Consider the following 21,360-nt stretch of genomic DNA (forward strand, 5'->3'; position numbering starts at 1 on the left):
CTTCAACATACGAATTTTGGAGGCACATAATTCAGTCCATAACATTCTGCCCTGATCCCCAAAATTCATGTCCTTGCATCCAAAATACACTCATTTCATCCCAAGAGCCCCCAAAGTCTTAACTTGTTCCAGCATTAACTCTAAGTTCTTATGTCCAAAATCTTATCTAAATGTCATTTAAATCATATATGGGTAAAACTCCAGATATGATTCATTCTAAGGCAAAATTCCTCTCCAGTTGCGAACCTGTGAAACCAGACAAGTCATGTGTTTCTAAGATATAACTGTGGGACAGGCATAGGATAGAAGTTCCATTCCAATAGGGAGAAAGAGAAAATAAGGAAAGGGGTGACAGGTCCCAAGCAAGTCCAAAACTTAGTACGGTGAATTTCATTAGATCATAAGGCTCAAGACTAATCCTCTTTGGTTTAGTATTCTGCTTTCTAGCCTTGCTGAGGTGGGGGTTGTGCCTCTGCAGCTCTGCCTGGAGGGAGCCCACCCACAAGGCTCTGGGTGGCTGCCTTCTGACCTGTTGAATCTGAGGCAGTGGCCCCCCTTTTTGAACCAAGGAGGCAGCTCTGATGATCTCTGAATTACCTTAGGGGTTATTATTCACTTGTCTTGAAGAATAGCACATTGTTGTTGCTATTAGCTCTGTGGTCCTGCCCTGTAACATCTAAGAAGTCCAATAGCCTCCCTTCATTTAAATTGGCAGTTTCTGCTCACGTAGTCCCATAATTTCTTATTTATGTATGTATGTATTTATTTATTTATTTTTGTCTGTGTTGGGTCTTCGTTGCTGTGCGTGGGCTTTCTCTAGATGCCGCAAGCGGGGGCTACTCTTCGTTGCGGTGCGCGGGCTTCTCATTGCGGTGGCTTCTCTTGTTGCGGAGCACAGGCTCTAGGCGCGCAGGCTCCAGTAATTGTGGCACGCGGGCTCAGTAGTTGTGGCTCATGGGCCCTAGAACGCAGACTCAGTAGTTGCAGCACATGGGTTTAGTTGCTTTGCAGCATGTGGGGTCTTCCCAGACCAGAGATCAAACCCCTGTCCCCTGCATTGGCAGGTGGATTCTTAACCACTGCACCACCAGGGAAGTCCCCCATAATCTCTTTACCAAGTGATAGTTTAGCTTTACCCTTGGAGTTCTCTTGCTAACCTGCTTTCTCAATTTTTGCAATATGGACAAGTTGAGAACTTCCCACATCTTTAAGTTCTAATTCCTTTTTGCTTAACAATTTTTTGTTCAATTCATTTCTCTCTTTTCTCATTTTACTATAAACAGTCAGTATGAACCAAGCTGCTCTTTCAATACTTTGCTTAGAAATCTCCTCAGCTAAATATCCAATTTCATTGCTCACAAATCTGTCTTCCACGAAACACTAAAACATGCACATAATTTAGACACTCTGTATGATACTGTAATGGTTGATATATGTCTTGATACATTTGTCCAAACCCATAGAATATACAGCACCAAGAGTGAACCTTAATTTAAACGATGGCCTTTGAATAATAATGATATTTCAATGTAGGTTCATTTATGGTAACAAATATACCTCACTGGGGGGCATTTGACAGTGGCAGTGTGGGGTCAGGAGGTATATGGGAAATCACTGTACCTTTCTCTCAATTTTGCTATGCACCTAAAACTGCTCTAAAAACTAAATTATATTTAAATTGAAAAAAGTGAACTCACCCATGTAATTATGAAATCAAGAAATAAAACATTAGATAAGTAGTATTGTAGAAGCCTTCCTCATCCCTCTTCCCAGTTATCATCTCTGCCTTTCAGTACTGACTCTTAATAGTACTGATTAGTTTTGTCTGTTTGGGGCACTATTTATATGGAATCATATATAGTGCATCTTTTTGTGTATCTCACTTCTTTCACTCAATGTGATATTTTGGAATATTTCATTTGTGTTGCTGCATGTGGCTGTAGTTTATTTTCAATTCAGTGTAGTATTCCATTATAAAATTTACTACAATTTATTTTCAGCTTGTTTTTGCTTTCTTCTTGATTATTGACTGCAAATGTGACCTCTGAATAACTGAGGTGTTATTGTATGAATAAAATAAAATTCTTATTTATTTAATTTTTAGTGGTAAAGATATAAATTCATAAACTGATATAATCATACTTTTAAAACTAGTAAGGTACTAGGAAGTTTAAAAATTTCTCATTTAAGTTATAACTGTTACATTATTTTACATATAAAGTTGATTTATTTCTGCTTTGCTATAACACTTGCAATATTATTTCTTGACTGATTAATTACATTTCAACTTCTGATTACTCATGTGCTTTGTACATAGTCTTGTGTTACTGGTGGAGTGTTCCTTTGTACAACTTTGTGTTTTATTTATGCAACTTGGTTGTCATTTTTAAAAGGTATGTGACATTTATTTTTTGTCACTCATTACCACCAGCTTCTCCTTATCTTCCCCCCATTAGAGAGGGCTGCATAAAGCAGTTTCATGCTTGCAGCTGATTTAATACATTTGAATGACATAAAGTCCTAAAAGATCAGAAAAAAGCAAAAAGCCAAAGCTTAAATATTTATTGAATAAATAATTAAATTATACAGAAAAGTAAAAAATGGGGATGCTACTTTGCCAAAAATATAAAAGCTAACAGAAAAAAAAAGTATTTTTCAGCTCTATAAGCAAAAGAAGAAGATCACAAAATTTATGGACCCCATTGATACGTGAATGTGCTCAGCTTTCTGTTTTTCTGTAATTTATCATCAGTAGTCAGTTGCTTACAGCAAATGCCTCTTATAAAGGTGTGGAAAGCAGAAACAGAATAGGGAAGGAAATGGTTGAGGATACTTTAAAAAGCTGTTTATATCAGATGATGTGCAAACCTGATCACAAACAACCTAGATTACCTAAGAAGTGGCAGATGCTACTCCAAAGCCCCTAGACATTCTTAAAAACTTTTGAGATACAGAAGTCCCTGAAAACTGGAAAGGTAAATATGTAGCACTTGCCTTTTTAAAAGAAAAAGGAGGTAATTTGAGAATTAGAAAATGATTCAATTTATAATGATTTACAACAGTCCCAGATAATCCAGAAGCTGGATTTTTAATTAGTGTAGACTCTGATTCTAGTTCAAAACATATATTGCCCTTTTTGGCCTATTGTTAGAAGTGGAGTAGCTTAGTAAGTGGCTCTGTGGTAGACTTAGGTTTTTCTAGGACCTACTTTGGTAAGGAGCAAGAAATGAAATACTTTGTCCTGTGACTTCCCTGGTGGCACAGTGGTTAAGAATCCACCTGCCAATGCAGGGAACATGAGTTTGATCCCTGCTCCGGGAAGATCCCACATGCCGCGGAGCAACTAAGTCCGTGCACCACAACTAAGCCTGCGTTCTAGAGCCCATGAGCCACAACTACTGAGGCCATGTGCCACAACTACAGAGTCCACATGCCGCAACTACTGAAGCCCGCGTACCTAGAGCCCGTGCTCCGCATCAAGAGAAGCCACCGCGATGAGAAGCCCACTCACCGCAACAAAGAGTAGCCCCCACTCACCACAGCTAGAGAAAGCCCATGCATAGCAATGAAGACCCAACGCAGCCAAAAAAAAAAAAAAAACTTTGTCCTATCTAAAGTGAGGCTTTGATTGTGTCCCAAAGGACATTTTAAAAAATATATTTATTTATTTAGTTTCGGCTTCAGGAGTTGTGCATTGGCAGGCGGATTCTTAACCACTGCCACCAGGGAAGTCCCCCAAAGGACATTTTTCTGGGACAAATCAATAATTGCTTGGAACTTTTCATCTAAACTGATAGTTTTGGACTGGGAGGATATATTAAATCATATTTATAGAGCAAAAATCTATTTCTGTTGTACTGTGCTAGTTGCTGAGGAAGGGTTGTGGAATGGTTCTTAACCACTAGGATTTTTTAATCTAAAAGGGCAGATAACTACAAAGAAATAACCACAGTGTATAACAAATAGAAAAATGTGGTCCTGTAGACATGTTTGATTTGGTTTTATAGCATTTGGAATCTCACCTTTAGATTCGATTTATGCTCCATAGTCATCCTGCCTGCCACAGTCACCTTGCCAGTCATACTCATTTATGTTTCCCTGCCTGGACCCTGAAGGCATTTGGGTATTGCATCAATTTGGAGCATGGGTAGGGTTGCAATCAGCAGAGATGAGGGAAGGGAAGAACTGGTATAAACCCGTTCTTAGAAGCTAGAAAGCTCAAGATCAGAAAGTTCAGAGATCCTGAACCTAAAATGCAATGACCCAGCAGAAGGGATATAAAATCATATTTATTTATTTTGTGTTAATAAGCATGCATATTTTGTTTAAAAATCATGTTTGGTTTACATGTGTTTTGAATGTTTCTTCTGGGGGAAAATATAATTCTTTCTCGACAGTTGGTATCAGTTTCCTGAAATTCTGTCTTCAGCTTCTTTTTCTCTCATCTGAGCCGTAGCTTTCTGTGTGCTACTTTAGCTTTTATTATCTTTGTTTTAAATATATATTTATTTATTTGGCTGCTTCGGGTCTTAATTGTGGTACTCGGGATCTTCAGTCTTCGTTACAGCATGTGGAATCTTTTTAGTTGCGGCATGCAGGATCTAATTCCCTGACCAGGGATCAGGCTCGGGCCCCCTGCATAGGGAGCACAGAGTCTTAGCCACTGGACACCAGGGAAGTCCCAGCTTTTATTATCTAACTCTAGTTATCTTAAGAAGAGTTTTGGATTTGCCCCATGGAAATTGTTTAGGTGTAATTAACTGTAACTCCTACAGTAATCTGTATCTCTAATGGAACAGTTAGTATACTATTTGTGACCTGTTGACTTTAGAGCTATGAGATTATGCATCCCTGATTTATACTACGTGTTGACTATGTTCTTTTATGAAGAAATATCTTTTAGGGACTTCCCTTTCAGTCCAGTGGTTAAGACTCCATACTTCCACTGCAGGGGGCATGGGTTTGATTCCCGGTGTGGAACTAAGATCCCTCATGCCCCGTGGCGTGGCCAAAAAAAAAAAAAGAGTTTTCTAGAACTTTATGAAAACTTCAGTTCTTATAATTAATATAAACTTTCTTTCACTTTTTACATTTGACCTCTTAGTTCATTGTGGAGCAGATCTCGAGCTTTGTTTAATCCAGAGTGTTATTGGTCAAGAGGTAATATATGATTTGCATGTATATAAGGCAACCAAGCATATCCTAAAACCTACAACTTTTATTTTTGAATCACAGTAATATTGTATAATGAAAAACCTGGTGATAAGTAGCCATTTCATTAAATTAAGTTGAAGCATGAGGAAGCAAATCATTTTTCTTTTTTAATTGATTTAGGTGCCAAATACAAGGCTACAACAACTTTCCTTAATTGTCACACTGATATCTAAAATATGTAAATAAAAAATCGTAATTTTTAAAATTGGCTCCTCTTTCTGCCTGTCTGATTTTTTATGGTGGTACCACCATTTTTCTTGCTTCCTTTCCTGGAAAATCTGGAGTTATCTTAGATGTATTTCTTTTTAACTGCTCCTGTCATATCCCTTACTGCATCAAAATGATTACGAGGTTTCTATGTTTAGTCTTATCTACTTTTTTTCCCTCTGTCTATAGTATCACTAGTGACGTTGACTAACGAGTTGGATGCTATATGCTACTAACATTTAGAAATTTCCAGATCAATAGCATAGGTTATCAAAGCATCACTTCTTGAATTAAGAGCAGGAAGAAATTAGCTAGGGAGGACACCTTCATTTTGACAATTCCAACTTCATCTCCTGCTTAGATTTTTAAGGCTCAGAAAAATGTCATAGAAGTGTTCCCCTTGCTCCAAATGAGTAATATTAAATGTAACCTTTCTTCTTCTAGAATGTTCAATAAAATGTTTTAAGCCACTTGTATTAATCAAGGAAACTAAAAGAAAATTGACAAGAAATGATAGAAAACCCAACTCGAACCATCTTAAACAATAGAGGGAAATTATTAGCCACTATGACTGGAAGGTCCAAGAATAGGTCAGATTCCATGTAAGGCAGAGCCAACTGCTCAGGAAATGTCACCAAGGACCCAGAGTCCTTTTATCTTTGAACTCCACTTTATGCAGTTTTGGCCTCATCTTCAGACTGTACATGGTGGGGCAGCAGCTATAGGCTTTCTCCTCTGGTAGTAAAATGGCTGCGAGGTCACAGTTCCAAACCTTATATCCTCATGCACTATCATCTAGAAGAGTGTGTCCCTCTACTAGCTGCTAAGGAACTACCTGTGGGTAAGAGGATGACCATGGTTAGTTGACTTAAACTCATCAGGATCCATCCTTGGCACTAGATCAGTCCTATCCAGACCAAATAGAGCTGTGAATGGGAGCAGAGTGATTTTTCCAAAATGCATCTGGGGACTTTTCCAAGAAGGAGGAATGGATGATAGACAGTAAATCATAGATGTTTACTAAAATACTCAGTGATATTACTACTTATCTTTTATTCAGAACACACATGCTTATTGGCCTGTGAGGTCTAGCATGGAGTTTGTGCATGTCTGTTTTAAAAAGTTCTTAGGGTGATTCTGTTGCACACCTGTGGTTAAGAACCACTGATAGGGCTTCCCTGGTGGCGCAGTGGTTGAGAGTCCGCCTGCCAATGCAGAGGACATGGGTCCGGTCTGGGAGGATCCCACATGCCACAGAGCGGCTGGGCCCGTGAGCCATGGCCGCTGAGCCTGTGCATCCGGAGCCTGTGCTCCGCAACGGGAGAGGTCACAACAGTGAGAGGCCCGCATACTGGAAAAAAAAGAAAAAAAAAGAACCACTGATAACATGGTATCACTTCTTGTACATTGAAATAAAAAATAGTTCTCAAGTTATGTGGCGTACATTTATGTCTCCAGAGGGCACTGTTTCTTTAACAAGCAAAGGAGGAATTTAATTGCTTTGTTTATAAGCTGAATCTTTTAAAATTTAAGTTAGGAGTTAGTTGATATGTTCTTGACTTTCTGGTCAGGTCATAAGGATTGAAGAGTATTTCAGTTTCACCTGTAGTATAACTACCTAGGAAGTCCAAACTAATTTTCTTAACAGCCTCTGAATAACAATTAATGATCTCTTTTAGAAATATCTTACCAAATAATTCAGTGTATCCTTGTGTATAAATACAGGAAAAGTTACAATGAAATCTTTTTCTGTGTTTCTTTCCTTGCTCCTATTTCTTTAAAAATAAAATGTAGTGGGCTTCCCTGGTGGCGCAGTGGTTGAGAGTCCGCCTGCCGATGCAGGGGACACGGGTTCGTGCCCCGGTCTGGGAGGATCCCACATGCCGCGGAGCGGCTGGGCCCATGAGCCATGGCCGCTGAGCCTGCGCGTCCGGAGCCTGTCCTCCGCAACGGGAGAGGCCACAACAGTGAGAGGCCCGCGTAACGCATTAAAAAAAAAAATAAATAAATAAAAAAAATAAAATGTAGTGAGTCAGGTCATGCACCTGTTTTGTAATGATTATATTTGTCTGGTTTATAAAATAAGCAGAATCCTTAGTCCTTAGCAAAGTCCTTTCAGGTGTTAACTTTAAAACGTGTTTCTGGACTTCCCTGGTGGCGCAGTGGTTAAGAGTCTGCCTGCCGGGCTTCCCTGGTGGCACAGTGGTTGAGAATCCGCCTGCCGATGCAGGAGACGCGGGTTCGTGCCCCGGTCCGGGAAGATCCTGCATGCCGTGGAGTGGCTGGGCCCGTGGGCCATGGCCGCTGAGCCTGCGGGTCTGGAGCCTGTGCTCCGCAGCGGGAGAGGCCACGGCAGTGAGAGGCCCGCATACCACAAAAAAAAAAAAAAAAAGAGTCTGCCTGCCAATGCAGAGGACACAGGTTTGATCCCTGGTCTGGGAAGATCTCACATGCAACTAACCCCATGCGCCACAACTACTGAAGCCCATGCTCTTTAGGGCCCGCATGCCACAACTACTGAAGCCCGCGAGGCTAGAGCCCGTACTATGCAACAAGAGAAGCCACTGCAATGAAGTGGCTACTGAAGCCTGTGCACCGCAACTAGAGTAGCCCCCGCTCACCACAACTAGAGAAAGCCTGCACAGAGCAACGAAGACCCAATGCAGCCAAAAAAAAAGAAAAGAAACACGTTTCTGCCTAGAACTGCTGTCCGAAATTTTTCTTTCACACAGCACAGCCACTGACTGCCTTAGATTTCTTTGTTATTATAGCCTGTTGAAAGTACTAATAAGCTTCTAAAAATAAAAAACACTTCTCTCCCAAACTTCATTTAAATTTATCTTAATCTGGATAGTATATGGGAAAAGTGGAACCTGTTCTTGATGTCACCTCAGAAAAGTAGATCAATCAGCAAATTTCTAAATAGTAACAGCAAAGCGTAATAAATAAATTTTGAGTGTTTTCCGTTTATTTTTGCTTAGTTCTTTTTTTAGAAAATTAGTGGGTTTTGAATCACTTTATCCAGAAAGCATATAATGACTTTATTTGACTATAATGTGAATAGTTTCATCATCATCACTTTTATAATTTTTCTTCCTTCAGATAAATACAGCATTTGTTTTCTTTCATGACTTCAAATTTTCTAGATTTTTGGACCCTCTCTCCATCTCAAATTTTGGTTAATATTTTAATTGTCCCATATTGCTTTTTAAAAAATCTAGGAAAATGCGAAATAACATCTTCTTTATTTTAATGAAATTCTGTAGAGTAAAAAGGGAAATTAAGTATACCATTGATTTTAAAGGTAGATTTAAATTAGGATTTTAAAAGAATAGCCATTTAAAAAAAAATCTAGAATTTCACGAAGTTGTTTAGCTCTGTGAGTTTGGAAGAAAGGGGTCCCTTGATACTGGTTTTTAAAATTTTGTTAGGTATCTTGTTCCCTTTTTGCCTATGTAAGAGGCATCCCAGAAAAGCAAGAGAAATCATATGTAGCAGTCTGAGTGCAGCAGATAGGGAATGTAGTAGAAGATGGGAGCAGTGAGACTCCAAATTTTCTTTGCCTGGTGATAGAAGGGAAGTGGGTTGAGCATTATGGGATGCTTATACAGTTCTGAGCTTTAAGCCTCCTTTATCCAGCTGCCTTCTAGAATTGCAGAGATTCAGTAAAGGTAATGAGACATGAAACAGAGGGGGCTGATGATGAACACTGGGGCAAAATGCAAAGTGGTAATAATAAACACTTTTATATTGCTTTGAGAAATTGACATATAAGTGGTATCATTAATGTGTGTAATGGTTTAGTTCTGTAGGCCATAAGCATTTGCCGTCTTGGGTACCTGCCCCTAATGCTGTTCAGCAGGCTAAAGAGAGAGATATATTATTGCCATGACTAATTGCTGCACATTAAATATGGCCCCCTTTCCATCTCACCACTGTTTCATGTTTTAAAAAATTATTCTGTGAATGTTTAATACCCAATTGTTTTCTCCCTTACATGCAAATAACTACAATTAAGTTAAGCTAATTGGGCAATTTGAAAGGCTTGAGATTATACTAATTGTCTCAGTACAGTTCATTTAAGAACTGTAAACATTTATTGAGCATTACTAAGTACCCAACACTAGTAGGTGCAAGGAAACTAACTTTTTCTGAGCACCTACTAGGTACCAAGTACTGTTAGGTATTTTACATTAATGGTAGAAACTTGTGTAATGCCCAGAACAGCTCTCTGAGTGATGATGATGCTCTTTTCATAGATGGAAAACTAGGATTTACAAAAGTTAAGTAATTTGCTCAAGATGTAAAGATAAGTGGAATAGTGGCCATCGAACCTCTTCTTATTTTCTCAAACCCCTGGCCCGTATTTTTTATAGATAATTTTTCCATTATTCATTATTAGCAAGATGGTGATTTCTTTTTTTTTTTGGTGATTTCTTTTAATGACTACAAATTTCTTGACACTTCTGTCCTTAAGAAGTGGAGATCTATGTCCCCTCCCCTGGAATCTGGGCAGGCTTGTGACTGCTTTAACCAGTAGATGACAGGGAAAACAATGTTGTGAGACTCTGAGGCTAGGACATAAAAGGCAATGTTTCCACCTTAATGCATGGAAAACACATGCTTGGAGGCCTGAGCTGCCATGTAAAAAGTCCAGGTACCCTGTAGCCACCATGCTGTGGGGAAGCCAAGCCATATGGGGAGTCTGCCTATCCAGACATGTGAGTGAAGAAACCTCCAGGTGATTCTAATTCCCCGCTGTTGAGTCTCATTCTCAGCCTTCAAGTCATCCCAGTTGAGGTCCTGGATAGACTGGAATGAAGTCATCCTTACTGTTCCTTGTCTGCATTCCTAACCCATGGAATCTGTGAGCATAATAAAATGCTTGTTATGTTAAGTCACTAAGATTTGGGAGGTAGTTTGTTACTCAACAATAGTAACTGGAACAGCAAGTGACATAAACCTTTCCAGCCCGCATGGTCTCTCCTTTTTCACTACACTTTTACTACACATGTAGTCATTACTAATTTGTTAATATTTATTCATCCTGTGATTATTTCATTTGAGGTACTTTTCTATCCCAACTAGGTTATAAACTTCTTTGAGGCAGGAGTGATTAAAAAAATTTTTTTAACAAGTGCTCATCAACTGTCTACTCTGTTGCAAGCACTGTTCTAGGTGCTGAGGATTAATCAGTGAACAGAAACAGATGCAAACTTTCTGCCTTAATGGGGCTTACATTTTAGTGGGTGTTTTGTACCTACATTACCTAAGAGTATCAAATTTATAGTGGCTGATACAGTGTTATTGATAAACTCTAATGTTAAACTCCTCAATCTTAAGATTTTTCTGAGTAGAGTTGCATTGCATTAGAAATTTTAACAGAGCTTAAGTTGCTGTAGTTAATTTTATTTTGAGTCAGAACTCATTTAGCTACTGTCATATTTAATAATTATTAAAATTTCAGTTAATATCATTACCTTATCTTAAATTTCTGTTTATTTAAAATAATGTTTGTTTTCCTTTATAGTTGAGAAGAGACACTGTTGAAAGTTTTTTTTATCGTGTCAAATTTGTGTTAGACCTCTGAGTAGGAAGAACAGAAAACTCTTTCTTGGAATTCCTGTTTCAATCCTACTGTGTAGGCAAGCATGCAAATGGAAAGATGCCTACCAGTAGTTAGTTTTCTTCAACCCAACGTGAGTAGTAAGTGGTTAGACATTGTGAAAATTAGAGAGGGAGCCAAAAAAGCATTGAAATGCGAAAATGGTACGTTTTGATTGTCCATGTTTACCTTCTCTTACACTGTTCTTTTTTTGAAAATTTCTTAAGGCACACAAACCAAGATACCAAAGTAAGAGTTCCTGATTATATTATTAAAAGTTACAACTCAAATGACATCCCTTCTACAAAGCTTTTTATCAAATAAGAAGTAATTATTTCCTCCTTTGTTTACTCAGCATGCTTTGTTTTAAACCTCTGATGTAGCACTAATCATGTTTTGTAATATTGTATCTCTTCCTGGATTGTGAGATCCTTGAGGGTGGGAGATATCTGTGTCTTTGTACTGCTGTTATTCATAGACATGATATAAATGATATATTAGGTTAAGCTGTATGCAAATATATTATGGGACTGATAATGGTGAGTGATACTTAGGTCTCTTCTTAGTCAAGATATGAATCTAAATAAATATTAGTTGTTGTTTTTTTCTTTTTGGCTGTGATGTGTGGCTTGCGGGATCTTAGTTCCCCGACCAGGGATTGAACCTGTGCCCTCGGCAGTGAAAGCTCAGAGTCCCAACCACTCGACTGCCAGGGAATTCCCAATAAGTATTAGTTTTGCCAGAAATATCACAAACCACCACCACCACTGCCCCCAGCCACCATCAAATTAAATCTCGCTCTCAGCTCTACTAGCCAGAGTGGCAAGTTGTCCACCCTCCTTAAGGTGATAAAAGGAATTCCAGGGCCTTTTACAGTCTAAAAAAAAACTGAGAGAAAGGCAGAGATTGTTCTAGTTTTAACTTTCAAAATGCTTTTTGTCCAAGTCTGTGTGATCCTTTAAAAGAGAAGCATAGGCGTGAAGATCTTTTGCCTTGGTTCCAAAAGACACAATGCCTAATCTTCAGTCCCCCAACATCCCTCATGCTGTTCTGTCAGAGTGCCGCTGTCTAAGTGAGAACCCACAACTCTTATTTCTTCTTCGAGCTTCTTAAGTTGGAAGTTTAGGTTATTGATGTGAGATCTTTCTTCATTTATAATATAGGCATGTATAGCTATAAATTTCTCTCTAAGCACGTCTTTCATTGCATCCTGTACATTTTGATAGTGTGCTTTTATTTTTGTTTATCGCAGTATTTTTTGTTTTTTGTTTGTTTGTTTTCTTGGCCTCACTGTGTGGCATGTGGAACTTCCCCGACCACATCGAATCTGCGCCCATTGCGGTGGAAGCGCTGAGTCTTAACCACTGGACCACCAGGGAAGTCTCTCAAAGTAGTTTTTGATTTTGATCATGATTTCTTCTTTGCCCCATTAGTTATTTATTGGAGTCTCTTGTTTAACTTCCATGTATTTGTGAATTTTCCAGCGCCTTCTATTATTAATTTCTAATTCCATTCCGTTGTGGTCAGAGAGCATACTTTGTATGATTTCAGTACTTTAAAGGTTTGTTTTATGACCTAACGTATGCTCTGTTCTGGATAGTGTCCTACGTTCACTTGAGAATAATGCATGGTCTGCTAATGTTGAGTTGAATGTTTAGTAGATGTCTGTTAGGTCTAGCTGGTTGATATTGTTGATCTAATCTTCTTTGTCTTCTGCCTACTCAGATTTGCTGTTGAACCCCTGTAATGACTTTTTCATTTCATTTATTGTATTTTTCAACTGCAGAAATTTTATTAGGTTCTTCTTTTTTTTTTTTTTTTTAAATTTTATTTATTTATATTTGACTGTGTTGGGTCTTCGTTTCTGTGCGAGGGCTTTCTCTAGTTGCGGCAAGTGGGGGCCACTCCTCATCGCGGTGCGTGGGCCTCTCACTATCGCGTCCTCTCTTGTTGCGGAGCACAGGCTCCAGACACGCAGGCTCAGTAATTGTGGCTCATGGGGCCAGCTGCTCCGCGGCATGTGGGATCTTCCCAGACCAGGGCTCGAACCCATGTCCCCTGCATTGGCAGGCAGATTCTCAACCACTGTGCCACCAGGGAAGCCCAGGTTCTTCTTTTTTAAAAGTAATTTCTGTCTCTTAATTTATAGTCAATTTTGTGAGGTATTGTTCTCATATTTTCCTTTAGTTCTTTGGTTATTTTAAATAGCTGATTTTAAACCTTTGTCTTATAGACCAGTGTCTCATAGTTTCTTGTCTCTTTGTGTAACTTGTAAATTTTGTTGAAAACGGGACATTTAAAATAATGTAACATGGATGGACCTAGAGATTGACAGACTAAGTGAAGTAAGTCAGACAGAGAAAGACAAATATATGATTTCGCTTATATGTGGAATCTAAAAAAAAAGGTACAAAAAAAAAAAAAGGTACAAATGAACTTATTTGCAAAACAGAAGTAAAAAAAAAAAAAAAACAAAAAAAAACAGAAGTAGAGTCACAGATGTAGAAAACAAACATATGATTACCAGGGGATAAGGGGGCGCAGGGATAAATTGGGAGATTGGGATTGAGATATACACACTACTAATAGTAAAATAGATAACTAATAAGAACCTACTGTATAGCACAGGAGACTCTACTTAATACTCTGTAATAGCCTATATGGGAAAAGAATCTTAAAAAAGAGTGAATATATGTATATGTATAACAGATTCACTTTGCTCTACACCTGAAACTAACACAACGTTGTAAATCAACTATACTCCAATAATATTTTTTAAATAAATTAATTAATTAAATAATGTAATGTGGCAATTCTGGAAGTCAGATTCTCTTCTCTCCTCAAAGTTTGTTGTTTCTTCTTGGTGGTTGGTTGGTTGTTTCATGACTTCTCTGAATTAATTCTGTAAAGTCTGTATTTTTTGTTGTGTGTGGCCACTTAAGTCTCTGCTTGGTTAGCTTAGTGGCCAGCTAATGATTGGACATAGATTTCCTTAAAAACCTGGAACCAATCAGTCTCCCAGTCTTTGCTAAGGAACTCTCTGTGTGTATTGGGGCATGCCTTCAGCAATCAGGCATTTGATAACTCTGCATTAGCCTTCACTTCCTGCTTGCACAGAGCTTCAGGGTCAGCTGTAAATGAGAGCTTAGAGCTTTCTCAGGTCTTTCCTGAGCAGGTGAACAGCCCTACGCATGTACATAGTCTTCTAGGTTCCCAGGAATATGTCAGAGCTTTTCAAAGCCATCTATGGACATCTCATTCCCCAGTTTTTCCTTTTAAGCTTTTTGGTTAGCTTATTGTATACCCTAGCTGTTATCTACCACCTGAGGTATCTGTAATGTTAAACAATTGCCTATAATTGTTTTTAACAAATGCCCCCAAGAAAAAGGCTTTCTGCTCTGGACAATCACCAGTTTAGGTCATATAAAGACATCTCTTCAAGTGATGTCGTCCAGGGAACCACCAGATAGGTCAAATAATTTTCTGGGAATGTGGCTTTGAAGGAGCTCCAGTCCATTCTGCCCCACTTTGTTCACTGACAGGCTGCTGGTTTGCACCACAGTTGTGGGATGTTGATTTTCAAGGATACTGTGGAACTGGACCCGGGCAAGGAGAGTGGAAATGGGGCACATCAAAACATCACAAAGCTTGTTTCCTTACCAAGATTCAGAAATTTTTCATGAATAATGCTGCTTGAATTGCTACAAGTTTTGAATTAATTTCCAGACTTCTAGAAAAATTGATTTTTGACAACTTTTGCTAGTTTTCTTGATGCTTTTATGGATCAGAAAATGTTTGTATATCCTTACTCGGCTATTTTTGCATCACTCCCTTTGTTTCTTTTCTCCTCCTTTGAGAAGTTAACTATTTTGCAGGCAGCAGTGGGGGTGGGGGGCTATTTGACTCAAAACACCAGTAAGTTTCATTTCTTCTGTGATGGTCCAACTTAATTTCCCTCAGTGAGTCAACAGATGGGAGTGGTCTTCTGCATTCTGGACAACTTCCGTTTTCCATTTCTTAGAGCTGTGAGAACAATTCAGAATTGATAACTAATAAGTTCTACTACCAGATAAAGACAAAAAAGGTGATAGTAAGGTTGGAAAAAAGTGATATCTACTCAAATAAATAGAGTACTTCCAGCCAAAAATCCAACAGTTTTTTTGGACTTTGAATAAATATTTAAAATGTTAGACCAAAGAAAAATAAAAAACAAAATTTAGAATTTTAAGAAAACTTGTTTTATTAACTGCTTCTATAACTGTTTCTTACTTTTTATGTTGTCTCCTGTCAGGATGCCCGACATGCAGCAGAAGGAGAAATATATACCAAACTTAATCAGAAAATTGATGAATTTGTTCAGCTTGCTGATTATGACTGGACAATGTCTGAGCCAGATGGAAGAGCTAGTGGTTACTTAATGGATCTTATTAATTTTTTGAGAAGCATCTTTCAAGTGTTTACTCATTTGCCTGTAAGTATAAAAAAATTTCAAAAAATTGTTATAATTTTGCTTTCTGAAGTATATTTTAGAATTCAATTTTAGTTGGAGGCTTACTTGTTTAAACCAACTTCCTAGCTTGAATATTTCTTTTCTATTTTTATAAATCAATTTGTGAAGAATCTTAGCCATTTTTTATTGAGTAAAAATTGGTATATAACATTTATATAAATTTCAGATGTATAACATTATAAATCAATATTTTATACACTACAGTGACCACCACCATAAGTCTAGTTACCATCCCCTTCACCCACTTCACCCTTCCCCCGACCCCTACCCCTCTGGTAACCACCAATCTATTCTCTGTATCTTTGAGTTTGTCTTTATTTTGTTTGATTCCACATACAAATGCAATATACAGTATTTGTCTTTCTCCATCTGACTTATTTCACTTAGCATAATACTCTCAAGGTCCATCCATGTTGTCACAAATGGCAAAATTTCTTTCTTTTTTATAGCTGTATAGCATTCTGTTGTATACATGTGCTACATTTTCTTTATCTGTTCATCCATTGATGGACCCTTAGGTTGTTCTCATATCTTGGCTATTATTAATTATGCTTCAGTGATCATAGGGGTGCATATACTTTCAAATCTGTGTCTTCCTGTTTCTCCAAATAAATATGCAGAACTAGAACAGCTGGATCATATGGCAGTTCTACTTTTAATTTTTTGAGGACTCTCCCTACTGTTTTCCATAGGGGCTGCACCAGTTTACATTGTCACCAACAGCATATGAGGGTTCCCTTTTCTCCACATTTTCTCCAATACTTATTATTTCTGGTTGTTTTGATAATAGCCATTCTAATAAATGTGAGGTGATATCTCATTGAAGTTTTGATTTGCATTTTCCTGATGATTAGTGATGTTGAACATCTTTTCTTGTGCCTGTTGGCCATCTGTATGTCGTCTTTAGAAAAATATCTATTCAGATCTTCTGTCCAGTTTTTCAGCTATTTGTTTTTTTGTTGTTGAGTTGTGTGAGTTCTTTATATATCTTGGATATTAACCCCTTATTGGGTATATGATTTGCAAATATCTTCTCCCATTGCCTTTTCATTTTGTTGATGGTTTCCTTCACTGTGCAGAAGCTTTTTAGTTTCATGTGGCACATTTATTTTTGCTTTTGTTTCTCTTACCTTTGGAGTCAGATCTAAAAAACATGGCTAAGACCAATGTCAAGGAGGTTACCTCCTATGTTTTCTTACAGAAATTTTATAGTTTCAAGTCTTTAATCCATTTTGAGTTAATTTTTGTATATGGTATAAGATAGTGGTCTAGTTTCATTTTTTTGCATGTGGCTGCCCAGTTTTCCCAACACCATTTATTGAAAAGATTCTCCTTTCCCCACTGTATGTTCTTGGCCTCTTTGTTGTAAATTAGTTGTCCATGTATGTGTGGGTTTATTCCTGGACTCTCTATTATGTTCCACTGAACAGTGTGTCTGTTTTTGTACCAATACCATGTTTTGATTACTGTGGCTTTGTAGTATAGTTTGAAATCAGGGATCATGATACCTCTTTAGTCAGTTATTTGAAATTTTAATTTGTTTTACTTTTTAACCCAAATAACTACAACTCTCTTTCTACCAAACCCAAAACAAAACCCTGAAGTTGACAGCACAGGCTTAAATAGAAATAAACTCTAATAGGAGTAGTTTTTATGAAAGTCAATATAATCAATGCCTTTTCTTATCAGAAGAGGCCAAGAAATTATTGGATATTTTTAGGCTAGAGGTTAAAAGTAAAATAGGAACATTGTTCTATACTAATATATAGTCATAGTGCATCTATATCTTGAATAATCTGTTGATGAAACATTAAAAAAAACGATGCAACAGGGATATTTGAGCGTGAATAGGCTGAAACACTGGATTCTTCAGAAGAGGGATGCAAAGGGAATTCCCTAGCAGTCTGGTGGTTAGGACTCCATGCTTTCACTGCTGAGGGCCCAGGTTCAGTCCCTGGTTGGGGAGCTAAGATCCCACAAGCCACACGGTGCGACCAAAGGGAAAAAAAAAAAAGGAAGGCAAAGATCAAAGAGATGATGGTAGGGTGCACATTCTCTCATTAGGTATATTTAACAAAAGAACTACTGTTAAAATGTGAATGGAATAGTTTTGTACAAATAAAATAGGGAGAAATTTTGACCTTTTTATAATCTCATGATAAGATGTAGCTAGACACAAAAAAGTTTAATATGGAGCCTACCCAACTGCTTCCAACCATCTCCCTTGTTTAAAATGAAAAAAAAAAAAATGTTATTCTCCTCACCCTTCATTCTTTCCCCATCAAAGGGCCACTTAGAATAGTTGAAGGAAGGTGTTGCTAAAAAATAAATAGAAGAATTTCTTAAAGAGATTTTAACAGTGGATTTGTGCCAAAGAACTTTTAGAAGCTTACCCAGGGATGATACTATATTCCTCACTGTTGTCCTTGAGTTGAAAAAGGGAACCTGTATGGGTGTGTGTGTGTGTGTGTGTGTGTGTGTATATAATTCTTATATCAATTAATTTCAAAAAAGTATGCATTAAATAATTGTTGAATTAATTTGAATTCACCTTGTCAATGTAAATCTCCGTGCTTCTAGCCAAAACCAATCCTCAAGAATAAACACATGCACATGTGTGCACACATACACAAGATACACACACATCATGTTTCTATCGTTGCAGTATCTGCTTCACAGGTTGACATGAGATGATGGGTAGGGATTTTGTGCATAACTAGGGTAAGATTAAGAGAGGTTATATGTTAGAAATGTTTTGGGTTAATGGCTCACCTCAGGAGACTGACATCTAGAGGGAAATCCTGCTTTTTCATAGGACATACTCTGGTGACATTGAGAATGACAGATTCCTGTCACTCATCTGATCTATTATGATATTTTATATAGTTTTAGGTGAATCTTTGTGTGCCATTTTGGATGTTTATGTCATCTAACATGGGTTTTTCTGCAAAGAAAATACACTTTTATACAATGTAGACCAACAATAAATGTAGTATATGACCAAATAAGAAAATTATAGTTTACAGCTAGGAAAAGAAAAAAATGGTACTAACAACAGTATATTCTTATTCAAGGGATGAACTAAAAGTATAATTCCCAAGCAAAAATATTAAATTATTGCCTATGGTAAATTTTAGCAAGATTGATAATTATATTATGGCTTAGTGTATTAATTCTCTGAAATCCTGAAATTGTATAAAATATCCAGTTAGTTTGTGTTCTTTCAAGCAAAGAACAGAGGCAATGTTATTAAATGTATTATTTTTCTAAGCAACATATGGCATTATATAAGCTACCATTTTTATTTAAATGTTTTAAGCTGAAAATAAATCCTTGTCTTCAGGTTACCTTTGTACCCAAATAGAAAGAGGGGCCAGTTTTGGACTCTTTCAAACTAAAAGAATCTTCAGAAGATATTTATTTATCACAGTCAGTCCCAAGTCGATCAGCTTGTCCATGTATAGACATGAGGAATTACATGGGGGAGCTAGTTTTGGCTCCATGATTGTTGGTTTTGGCAGTGTTAATAAACAATTCCATGATTTTGAGTCAATGGGAGCTATGAAACCAAGGGTCACTCTTTCAAATAGTGCAAATAGTGCCAGTACTGCAAATAATTGGACAGAGAAGTAGGTTCTGTGAGATAAAGATGACTCTCTTGCCCCCGACCCTAAAAAGTACCTAAGACTTTTAGTTTAAAAGCTCCATTCTTAGCTTCATTGCATATTTATTTTTTGTCAGTCCCTACCATTGTTACAAAAGAATATTTTCTCCATTAAAGGTAGTCATGATATGTAGTTGCTGACCACATTGCGTAGTAAAAGTTCCATTGGTTCTAGAAAAGTTATAATCCACCTAATAGAATTTTGTTCTCTGCTCACAGGGTATGAGAACAATAGAAGTTAATGGATAATAATGGTTTTGATGGAGCCCAGAGAAAGAACTTTATTGTTTTCTCTTTTCTACTACACTGTGGTTGTGGTAGAAAGCTGCAGGATTTGGAAGATCACCAGTAATGTCTCCTTTAAATACCTCCTATCTCTGGAGTTGGATGCATGAGAGTATTGGTATATTACTTCCCTCACCTGTTTCTCTTAAGAGTCAGCCAGTGCAAGCCTATGCAGAGGATGGAAAAGTAAAGAGCTTCCTTGCTTCCATGTTAAATTATCTCCTCATCTGCATTTCCCTGTGCTCTAGCAGAGAAGCCAGGCTCTCTACTGGCCATAGGAATTAACAGCAAGCTAAAAGGCAGTATTTATAATAATGATGTTAAGCTGCCCTGCTAAATATATTATCTGCCTCAAGGGAACTTGCCATTTTATGACTCAGAGCTAGACCCATTTATCTGTTACTGTTCTTAGGGACCAGGTGATGAAGGAAGGAGAGCACAGGGTGGTCTTTAGAGTTAGAAGGACTTATGTTTGAGCCTTAGCTTTTTAATTTATTGGCTCTGGAATCCTGAAGCTGCTTAACCTCTCTGAGCCCCTTTCCTTCTGCAAAATGGGCAGAATCCATTTTTCCCATAGGACTATCAGGATGAATTAAAACCGTGTGTAAAATAGTTGACTGGCAGGGTGCTTGACATAAAGGTACTGTTAATAAATGTTAGTTTTATCTTTCCTTCTCATTTCTTCCTCTGTGGGATTTTGGTTTTTTTTTTTGGTGGTACGTGGGCCTCTCACTGTTGTGGCCTCTCCCGTTGCGGAGCACAAGCTCTGGACACGCAGGCTCAGCGGCCATGGCTCACGGGCCCAGCCGCTCCGCGGCATGTGGGATCTTCCCGCACCGGGGCACGAACCCGTGTCCCCTGCATCGGCAGGCGGACTCTCAACCACTGCGCCACCAGGGAAGCCCTCCTCTGTTGTTTTAAGGCCCTTATAGTATTAGTTTTAATATCTTTTCGCCTTTTTTCCTTGTATTTATGCCTACATTTTTAGCTTGATATTATTTAGCTTTGAGTTCTATACTTTTGCATTATATAGACATTTTAAAAACTTCATTAATTGTGAAAGATACTCACGATAAAGCATGTTTATTTGAATAATTATTATAGCTTGACGGCAGTGCTTACAGTGGCTAATGGTCAGATGCTAGCTAATGCCAGTGAAGTATGATTAGTATATGGAATAAATATTATTTTATCCCCAAATCAGTACTCTTCAATTTTCCCCAATCATCAATTTTTACTACTTCAAATGTGTAAGTGACCCTTCTTGTTTCTAATAATTTTTTCCCTGACAACTAGAAAGTATTGCTAAGTATAGAAGAAAATAAAAATTACCTGCTGTTATCTTGTAAAAAGATAACCACTGTTAACATTTTGGCATGTATTCTACAAGTCATCTTTTTCTATGCATTTATGACACTTATTTTTAAGCCTAATTTGTAAGCTTTGTGTTTTTTTAAATAAGATTTTATATTAGCTAGAAAATTTAAAACCAGAAGAATTTTTAAAAGCATTCAACATTCATTCACCCCTTACAAGTCTATAAATAGAAGAAATTGTTGAGCAAGTTGAAGTTATCTAGTAATTCATGACTGCCAAATGGAACTCAGTAACCTTTTACTGTGAATACAGTACCACCTAAAGACCCAGCACTGATCTGCTGCTGGAAAGAACACTCAGCATTTCTTTCTTTCATAAATGCTAGTTATGTATTTGTTTCAGTAAAGATGTTTTATTGATTTACAACCACTAAGGGATATATGTAAATGATGAATCTGGTGCCACTGAATTTTTAATTTGCATTTTTTATTTCCATAAGTAGTTAAAAAAATATGCTTTCTGTAAGTGAGAAACAAATATATATATCCAATAAATGAA

At 37.5% G+C, this 21,360-nt stretch overlaps 1 protein-coding gene across 7 annotated transcripts in view; it reads left to right on the forward strand.

The window, feature by feature from the left end:
- The window catches only part of EXOC6 (exocyst complex component 6), a 196,873-nt gene that overhangs the window by 105,944 nt on the left and 69,569 nt on the right, over window positions 1-21,360 (forward strand). For all 7 annotated transcript variants that reach the window (XR_004346133.1, XM_032607832.1, XM_032607837.1 and 4 more), the window contains exon 18: window positions 15,318-15,497. Coding sequence is in view for 6 of the 7 variants with exons in the window: in XM_032607832.1 (XP_032463723.1) it covers window positions 15,318-15,497 (180 nt within the window). In the remaining variant the exon portion in view is untranslated. The remainder of the gene's footprint in view (window positions 1-15,317; window positions 15,498-21,360) is intronic.

The sequence above is a fragment of the Phocoena sinus genome, chromosome 16 (assembly GCF_008692025.1).
Source record: "Phocoena sinus isolate mPhoSin1 chromosome 16, mPhoSin1.pri, whole genome shotgun sequence".
In the NCBI taxonomy this organism is placed as follows: Eukaryota; Metazoa; Chordata; class Mammalia; order Artiodactyla; family Phocoenidae; genus Phocoena; species Phocoena sinus.